At 39.9% G+C, this 10173-nt stretch overlaps 1 protein-coding gene across 1 annotated transcript in view; it reads right to left on the bottom strand.

Annotated features, from left to right (window-relative positions):
• Positions 1-5321: 5321 nt before the first annotated feature.
• The window catches only part of utp18 (UTP18 small subunit processome component), a 9677-nt gene continuing 4825 nt past the window's right edge, over positions 5322-10173 (bottom strand). The window contains exons 7-13 of the mRNA XM_067570921.1: positions 9964-10138; positions 8824-8924; positions 7610-7700; positions 7385-7508; positions 7117-7291; positions 6886-7028; positions 5322-5863 (exon numbers count right to left, since the gene is read on the bottom strand). Of these exons, the coding sequence (XP_067427022.1) occupies positions 5839-5863; positions 6886-7028; positions 7117-7291; positions 7385-7508; positions 7610-7700; positions 8824-8924; positions 9964-10138 (834 nt within the window). The 3' untranslated portion in view covers positions 5322-5838. The remainder of the gene's footprint in view (positions 5864-6885; positions 7029-7116; positions 7292-7384; positions 7509-7609; positions 7701-8823; positions 8925-9963; positions 10139-10173) is intronic.

Below are 10173 nucleotides of genomic sequence, written 5' to 3'. Positions count from 1 at the left end.
ATGTTTTTAACGTTTATTAGCAGCCGTGTCGGGAACTTGTGTTTGAGTCTTTATTTGAAGCAACTTAAATAAATAAACTGGTGTTTAATCCTGTAACTGTGTGAGTGTCTTACAGACTGTATATCAAGTGGTGGAAGAAGTACTCAGATCCTTTAGTGCAGTAAAAGTACCAATACAACGATGTAAAAATACTCCATTACAAGTAAAAGTTCTGTATTAGCAGTAAAATGTACTTGAAGTATCAAAAGTAAAATGGCCCAATTTAAAGTGTCATATTTACATACATGTATATATACAGTATACATGAATTGAATATTGAAAGTGATTAATTGATGTGTACATGTAAGAAGCATTTTAATGTTGTATTGTTGAATAGTCTAATCTATGATAATGCATTTATAACAAACTGATCACATGTTTTACATATAAAATATTGAAGTAACTAAAGCTGTCAAATAAATGTAGTGGAGTGGAAGTATAAAGTAGCATCAAGTGGAAATACTCAAGTCAAGTTCAAGTATCTCAAAACTGTACAGAAGTCCAGTAGTTGAGTAAATGTGCTTAGTTACTTTCCACCACTGACAAATATCTGAGTTCAGTAGCATTTAGCATTGATTAGCATTTAGCATTTTATATCACTGCAGTCGTCTGTTCTGTTTAAACCTCTGAATCATCTGAAAAAACTTAATCTGCATCAGTCACATTATTATTATTATTCTGATTCTCTGCTGGTGTTTATCATCGGTTCTCTACAGCTGAGTGGAAATTCACAGTTTACACAGACGACAACAGAAAAGCTTCATCACAGAAGGAAATATGTAAAATATGTGTGAGAACAGGAACAACAATCAGGAGCAGCAGCGGGGCGGCGTGTTTGTGATGGTGGCGATAACGTTTGTAACATTCAACATGGACTTCTTTATGTTTTGGTCAGTTTACTACAAATACTGTATTTTTAACAGTATTTATCATGTGAAAAGTTTAACGTATTCTGCGTGAATAAATGTGTAACGTTAAGCCAGATATAACTGTTGGTACTGAGAAGAATATACTGTATTTGGTTTAGAAATAACAAGTGACCTTTGCAAAACTTTACTGGTTGTCTGTAAAAAGGTTTTCCAGGAATAATGATGTGTTCAGACCAAGCGCACGGCCAGTTTTTCTTGTGGTGCTATTACATCGGCGCATCTGTGAGAGTTGAAAACATTGAGTGAAACTTGAGTCAGAAATCTGAGCGTATCGCAGCACTTTATGAACGTACAGAGAGGAGAGGCGGGAAAGAAGAGAGACTGGAGGGAAACAACAGAAACAACCAGAGTCTCTGTTACTAGCTAGCTTACAGCTGATGTACACTTATGTATTTTGTCTGTTTGGGTCAAACTTGCATAAGTAACAGTGATTCCTGACTGGACATGATGTTAATGAGAAAACAGACTGTTTCAGTTTTTCCAGATGAAGATGTGCTAATCTGCTCCGTGCGTCAGCCAACAGGCTGAGCAACGTGTCGCTTGTTTAAAAAACTGCTGCCGCTCTATTTCTGTAAAGTTTCGCACACTTGCTCCACCTCCAACCGATGACATGACGTCCCTGACGTTTCCGTCCAGTCAGCAGTCAACGCGGATGAAGAAAGACTAATGACGACACATCTTGTATGATCCTTTTATATTCTTTTATGGGTTTATAGTTTGTTTTAGGGTTAAAGCTGCGTTCAGACCAGATCCGGCAGCGCAGACCGAACAGGACTCAGCAAAAAAAACGCATCAGCCATCCGGCAAAAAGGTTAACCGGAATCAACCTTAGCTGGAACACAACCTGACATCACATACAACAACACACTGCTGGTAGTTTACTTTGTAACATGAAGCCATATTTGACTGTTTACTTCGTCTCACTGGTGCCTCAAATATTTGGTCTGAATGCAGCCTAAAAATATGAATAATTTGAGTTTTGGGTCAGATTAAGCTGCTAGGAGATATATTTTAGAGTTTATTTTAGGGTTAAGACTGTGAATACTTTTCGGTTACGCTGCTATGAAGGGTTATGATCATAAAGCAGTTTAATCTTATGACTTTGTGTCAACAGCGAGCTAAGGGGACGTTTAGGATTTGGGGCCAAAATCAATGAGCAATTTTATGGAGTTTACATAAAATCTGCAGAAGAACAAATAACTACAGACGTGTTAAAATGGAAAACACAACATCAAGAGATGAAACTGGAACCAAAATGTGCACAATAAACAAACAACAAACATCATAATGATGATCTAACTAAGACAGGTGTGGATATAAATGATCACTGATCAGTTCTGTGAGAAACACACCAGCTTTTAAATCTACACTGCAAATAAATCTCACAGTAACAAGTTGCTGAATCACATTCACCTCAAAGGTTTTTAGATGTGAGTTACTTCCAGCTGCTGTCGTGTTAGTTTCTGTGTTTCTGGATCAGATCATCAATCACAAAGAAGCAGATCTCTCAACTACAATCAAGATTATTTTAGCATCTAAATACTGAGGTTCACTTTCCAGATCAACACGTTATCTCCACAAATAACTGAAGTCTGTGATCAAACAAAATCAAAATTAAAGTTTTTTTTCTTCTGCGTTTTAAATAAAAGTAGTTTAACGTTCCTGCAGTTATTTGTGGTTTTAAAAGCTCAAACAGCAGCACTTTCTTACCTTTCTGTCAACAAGCCGACTTGTGTCTGTCAGGAAGCCTGAAAGTCAGGTTACTGCCAGGCTGTGATGTCATCGGTGGGCGGAGATTCACTCATGAATGACAGCAGGTACAGAAAGTGGTCAGGTGAGTTTAGAGGGTGGAGATGTTTGTTCCTGCAGGTTGTTATGATCGATGTTTGCTTCTCATTTCTTACATCTCAACATTCTGTTGTGTCATCATATATAAATATATGTATTTTATATGATATGATTATTATATATAATATATGTATATTGAGCAAACTGTGTTTTACTTTTTTTTAATCAATGTTTTTATTCATTTATTCATTCGTACTTCATGACCTGCTCACAGTGATGTAGCCGAGACATCAGGCACTTTATGACATTTTCACATTCTAATAATTTTCAAAATTTCTTTTTTCACTTAATTGTGCAAATACACTGTACACTTTATTTTATCTCTTTTTATTACATTAAATATATTTTTTAGTTGATTTTTTTAAATACTATAAAAGCAGTAATTATATAATCAATATATCACATTTTCACATCACATGTTGAGATACTGAGACTTCCTGTCGAAAGAACCACTGAAAACAATAATGTCATGAATACAAATGTTGTGTATTATCTTTATTTTTAATTTGACTCATTTTAGACTGATATATACAATAAATTAAAAATAATATACAATAAATAAATGATCAAAAAATAAGTGTTTTTATAATGTATTTATTTGGAACTAAATAAAGATATGATACAATAAAAATATTAAATAAATATGAAGAGAAAATAACATAAATCCAATATAAATAACTAAATATGAATAAATAAAATAAAACATAAATAAAATCCAGGTAAGGAAATGTTCATGAGGATAAGTCCTGACAGCATCATTTGTAACTAAGATTAAAATATAATAAAATAATAATAGCATAAAATATTAAAATATGTACAATTTTTTAAAAAAAACAAGTACAAAATTAATCAATTTAAAACTTTAGAAAGTTTGTTTTTGTTGTCATGTTTCTGGGCTATTTAGTATTTCCAGAAATCCGTCGACTCCGTCAGGTTCCTGCGTAACAATAATAAATAATGATGAGAGTGAAAATAAACTGACAGCAACAAACAATTTACTGAGAGTGAAACTGAACTGATCTGTTGGCGGCTGATCAGAGCTGTGTGAGGTTGATGCCTTGCTCACGGGCATCATTTTGAGTGTCATGTGACAGTTAATGTAACCTGCTGTCAGGTAGATCAGACGCTGTTTGCTGCCGCAGAGAGACGCATGTTTCTCACGATTCCACCTGTGGACGGACTGGACGGAGGACATTCCTCTGAAGGTGTGAGGTGGCGATAAGTGTTAGGCAGTTGGTCTTCCTGGCATGTGATTGGCTGATTGTCTGCCTGTGTTACATAACTCTGTTCTGCATTTTAACTCCGTTCTGTTGTTGTGTAACGTAAATGGTAAATGGACTGAAACATTCATACAGTGATGGAAGAGGTTTCCATGCAGGATGCCAGCCTGCTCATCAGGAGCGATACAGTGCTTCCCGTCTGAAGGGCCCCAAAATGTTTCTATGTATGTTCACACACACACACACACACACACACACACACACAGACAGCACATCTGGGGTTCAGCCTCTTACCCGAGGACGTGCAGACTGGAGGACCTTCTCTGCCTCCTGTCCTTCTCTAATCTCACAAAAACCTGCGTTTTTAACAGTTAAAGCTGCACCACTCTTAAAGGAACAGTACGATATTTAAGTTCATCTGTGTGTATCCAGGAGGTGGTTAGCCTAGCTTAGCATAAAGATGGAAGCAGGGGGAAACTGCTAATGTAACTCCATCATGATTTATTCAATTAATTATTTGAGATTGATAAACTCAGCAAGTATGTCTCAATGCTGTTCTTTTAAAGCAGCAACTATTAAAACAGCTTCAAAATCATTTTGACGGCACACTGACTTCTAATATGGAGAGTGGTGCTTCTTTCATTCCCACTCTGCACCCTGAACGCCGGATCTTGCACTATGTGCAACTTGGGTTGAGCAGTTAACACTCCGCAAGTGTGTAACACTTTGGTGGATTAAATGGAGAAAAAATTGGTGAAAATTATGTAAAATAAATCATCAGGTTAGATTATGAATAGTGGATTTCTTTCTCTACATATCTTATTATAGGGTCTGTCAGGGCTGTTTGCTATAACAGAAACATTAGCTATAAACTGGATAAATAAGAGTCAAAAATGTATGCTGACTGTTTTTGTCACAGAATATAGACTTTTATCTTTTTCAAATTTAATCCTAAAATTTTGATTTTTTTTTCATGTCACCTGGTCCAAAAACAAATTTTAATAAATGTTCTTTGACAGTTTCCTGTTTCCAGTGTTTGTGCTACGCTAAGCTAACGGTTTCTCCTGCTTCCAGGCTTTGTGCTACGCTAAGCTAACAGTTTCACCTGCTTTCAGGGTTTGTGCTAAGCTAGGCTAACAGTTTCTCCTGCTTCCAGGCTTTGTGCTAAGCTAGGCTAACAGTTTCACCTGCTTTCAGGCTTTGTGCTAAGCTAGGCTAACAGTTTCTCCTGCTTCCAGGCTTTGTGTTGAATATTTCAGGTTGTTGGTGAAAAGAGACAAAAACATTTAACTGTTTGGTTTCTTTATACAATAACTTCATACAAACAATAAAAAACAAAGGCAGACAGGTATGGTGGTCTCTCAGGTGTCTCAGCTGGATTTGATGTTTTTCTCCTGGTTTCACAGATTAAATGTTTCCATCCAGCTGCCAAACACTCGTCTACAAACTCTCAGTCCATCAGTTCATCCGTGTTCAGTCTGTTGGTCGCTGTGGTTTGTGTCTGTGCCAAACTGCATCATGATTTCCCATCTTTCAGCTGCAACAACTACAACTCGTTTACTTTCTGTTCCTGTTGATCATTTTCATTATCCATCAAGTTTTAAGCTTTAGTCCCTTCCAGGCAGCCAGTCATGACATAATATTACTTTGACAGAAAATAGCAGAAAAATGACCAGAATACAAAAGTATTTACAGTGAAACGGCAGCTAAAACATTAAAGAAACAGCAGTGTGGTCCTTTAGACCTCAGCCAGAAAGACTTTCAGATTTCCTGTTCAATGCTTCATCATCTGGAGTTCCTCCTCAGAAGTTTTTGTAATGCAGCAACCTAAACAAACAAACAAACAAACAAACAAACAAACAAACAAACAGACAGAGTTCTCGTTAACTCTGGTTCATGTTTGAATTTTTTTAAAAATAATTTCAAAACCAGTTCCAGTCAAAAATGGTGTCAAAACTACAATGTTTGGTTAAGACATACAAATACAACACATTGTTAAAGATGAAACCAGTGGTTTCCAACCTTTTTGGCTTTTGACGTCTTACAAAAAGCAGTGTGTAGTCGGGGTCACATTTCACATGTCTATGAGTTGTTAACAGCTCCACCAAATAGTGATTTTTCCCTCTAAACTTCTCACATGCTTTCATTTCAATAAATGTTCAAATGATCCAATATTTCAGCAAAAATCAAAGATTAGAGAGAAAGTCCAAAAACTGAAAACAGATTTGTGTATCAGAACTTTGTTTTTTCTTCTTTCCTCTCCCATTAATCATCTCACCACCCCTCAGATTTATCTGCTGACCCTTTGGAGGGGCCCCACCCCTAGGTTGGGAACCACTGGACTAAACTAGCTAACTGTATATAAAGTAGTGTAAACTAGCTCCACCTCCAGCAGCTACAACAGTAACATGCTGCTCTAACACTGATGCTTCACTATTAATAATCTAATGATGTCATATATAATAATATATCAGTCAGAGGGACCAAACCACTACTTTTACTGCAATACTTTAACTACATCAAGCTCATAATACTTATGTACTTTTACTGCAATACTTTAACTACATCAAGCTCATAATACTTATGTACTTTTACTGCAATACTTTAACTACATCAAGCTCATAATACTTATGTACTTTTACTGCAATACTTAACTATATCAAGCTCATAATACTTATGTACTTTTACTGCAATACTTTAACTACATCAAGCTCATAATACTTATGTACTTTTACTCTAGTTGAGTATTTTTACATTGCTGTACTGGTACTTTTACTGCAGTAAAGGATCTCAGTACTTCTTCCACCACTGTAACAAAAGTGCAGATGCATTCTGATTGGCTGTCTGACCTGAACAGGGGGGCGTGTCCTTTGTTGTTAGCCAATGCGAAGAAGCCGCTGTGTGGGGAGAAGTCGAGGCAGCTGGCTCGATAAATGATCTTCCTCTTAGAGACGGGGAAGTTTGAGAAGACGGTGAAGCTGGGCAGGTGGAGCTGACGGGACAGAGAGAGAGATGACATCATCACCACCATCATCATCACCATAATCATCATCACCACCATAACCATCATCATGTCTCACCAGTCGCATGGCCTCGTCCTCGGCTCGGGAGGCGATGGCGAGGATCTCGGAGGTGGGGTTAAAGGTCAGGGAGGTGGCAGAGGTCAGCAGGTTCATCACTGCCTTCAGAGGCTTGGGATTGGCTGAGTTTAGACACGCCTCCTGGGAGTAGACGTTGACCACACCCGACTGAGAGCTGAAACACACACAGATGGGTTAGAGATGATATGAACGGACAGCTGTCAGCCAATCAGAGCGCTGGATGATGTGTGGGGGGGGCGTGTCTTACCCGCAGGCGAGGTACCGTCCGTTAGGTGACGCAGCGATGGACGTTCCCTTCACACAGCCGTCATCTGTAAACCTGTTAACACACCGACTGCTGCGCATGTCCCACACATACACCTCCCCCTCCTCTGCATGCACACACACACACACACACACACACACACACAGGTCACGTGACTGACAGGAAGTTGATTTGTGACATCACACACTCATTGTGTGGTGGACTCACCTGAGTTGGTGAAGACTTTGCTGCCGTCGTGAGAGAAAGCGACGCCGCTGACGTTACCGTTTATCTTCATACTGCGAACCACCTCCTTAGTCTGCACACACACACACACGCATACACACACATACACATACACACACACACACACACACACACGCACACGCACACACACACACACATACAGGCATACACACACACACACACACACGCACACGCACACACGCACACGCACACGCACACATACACACATACACACACACACAGTATATTGAGTACTTTTAATTTTATTGAAGACATTTTAAAATGAGAAAACACAGAAGCTGCTTTCAGGAGTTTAAGTTGTTTTTCGGTTCGTGTTGACTGAAGACGGTGAAAAAGGTTTCAGACGTAACAACATTCAGCAGTAAAAACCTTCAGGGAGGAACTTCAACGTTTCAGACCGACTGACTACGTTTACATGCACTAAATATTCCTGTTTATGTCCTCCAATAACTCTACTAAGCTGTTTACATGGCTAATAAATATTACACTCATATTCTTGTTTACGTCGCCCAGGCGTACTCCGTTTATCACGTCAAAATATGGAAAAGTGGAACAGCTGACCTCTTGTGTCCGACTTGTTCTACCGTATGAACGCAGCCTCCGTCTTTCATTCCTTCAACCACCTTATTGAAAAGGTTGTGTTGTGATATTTATTTATAAAACCTGCTGATACCCAAATCAAAATCTATAAAAGTAGGTGTGTTTCTCGTTCCGACCAGAGATGTGGGCTTTTCTTTTGGGCATCTCTACTCCAGTCGGTTTGTTTATAACACACAGAGCTGACTGAACAGTAACTGAACTGCAGTAAAAACCTCGACTGAGACGCATATTCTGAATGTGCTGCATCCAAAGAACGCTCCTAAAACCTGAATAATATCAGCACACGTCTTAATCAGGAAAAACTACAACTGGAATAAAACCTGATATACTGGAATATCCCAACAGAATATATGACCCGTAACATATTCAGAATAATAGTGGATTATTAGTGTGCATGTAAACGTAGTCGCTGATTCTACCTGGAAAAACCCAGTCCAGGTTAGTGTGAAGGGATCTGTTTCCATGGTAACTAAAGTCAGACTTATTTAAACCTACTTAATGAAACTGGGAATAATCCTGACTCACTGAAGTAAACCAGGTTGAACTGGTTCAATAATCTGCTTTATGAAACGCACCTTGAGTGTGAGCATGTGCAGGTATCCGTTGGTCCCAGTGAGCAGCAGAGCGCCTCCGTCAGGACACACAGAGAACTCCTTCACTCTGGCTTCATTCAGACCTGGACGCACACACAAAAACCTCCATAAATCCACTTAGAAACCAGAGAAACACGAGGCTGCAGAACATTTCAATTTCTTCAGCGTCACATTGATCAGTGATAGTTTCTGTACATCACGTTACACTGCAGACAGCTGCTGCTAACAGCTGATTCACACGACTTTAATGGAGAATATTTGACTAAAAGTGAACAAATCTGGTATAAAGACAAACATGGCTTAAGTTCTAACTCACTGTATCCATGGCAACGTTACACTTCCTGTTTACAACCTCCACAGGGATTAAATTTAGCTCCAGGTGTCAAAAACAGTCCCTGCTCTGGGTGGAGTTCGCAGGTGTGAACAGGTGTGACACTGACCTCTGACATAGTGAACAGGTGTGAAATGACCTCTGACTTAGTGAACAGGTGTGAATAGGTGTGACACTGACCTATGACGGTGTGAACAGGTGTGACACTGACCTCTGATGGTGTGAACAGGTGTGAAATGACCTCTGACGGTGTGAACAGGTGTGAAATGACCTCTGACGGTGTGAACAGGTGTGACAGGTGTGACACTGACCTATGACGGTGTGAACAGGTGTGACACTGACCTCTGACGGTGTGAACAGGTGTGACACTGACCTCTGACGGTGTGAACAGGTGTGACAGGTGTGACACTGACCTCTGACGGTGTGAACAGGTGTGAACAGGTGTGAACAGGTGTGAGTAGGTGTGAGTAGGTGTGACACTGACCTCTGACGGTGTGAACAGGTGTGACAGTGACCTCTGACGGTGTGAACAGGTGTGACAGTGACCTCTGACGGTGTGAACAGGTGTGACAGTGACATCTGACGGTGTGAACAGGTGTGAACAGGTGTGAACAGGTGTGAGTAGGTGTGACACTGACCTCTGACGGTGTGAACAGGTGTGACACTGACCTCTGACGGTGTGAACAAGTGTGAATAGGTGTGACACTGACCTCTGACGGTGTGAACAGGTGTGAACAGGTGTGACACTGACCTCTGACGGTGTTAACAGGTGTGACAGGTGTGACACTGACCTCTGACGGTGTGAACAGGTGTGACTCGGCCCTCCATCATGTCGTACAGGTAGAACATCTTGTTCTTCAGGCTGGTGGCGATCACCGTCTCTCCGTCCAGGCTGAACTGGGCTCTGTGGACGGGGAATCTCTCCAGGTGGATGCTCTGGATCTTCGGGTTCGTCTTCCCGTCCACCTGCAGGAGGAAACAGGTGATTTTTAACTGCTTCC

The sequence above is a fragment of the Thunnus thynnus genome, chromosome 17 (genome assembly GCF_963924715.1).
Source record: "Thunnus thynnus chromosome 17, fThuThy2.1, whole genome shotgun sequence".
In the NCBI taxonomy this organism is placed as follows: Eukaryota; Metazoa; Chordata; class Actinopteri; order Scombriformes; family Scombridae; genus Thunnus; species Thunnus thynnus.
Note: the sequence above shows the minus strand (reverse complement) of the source record. Positions and strands in the feature narration are given on the sequence as shown.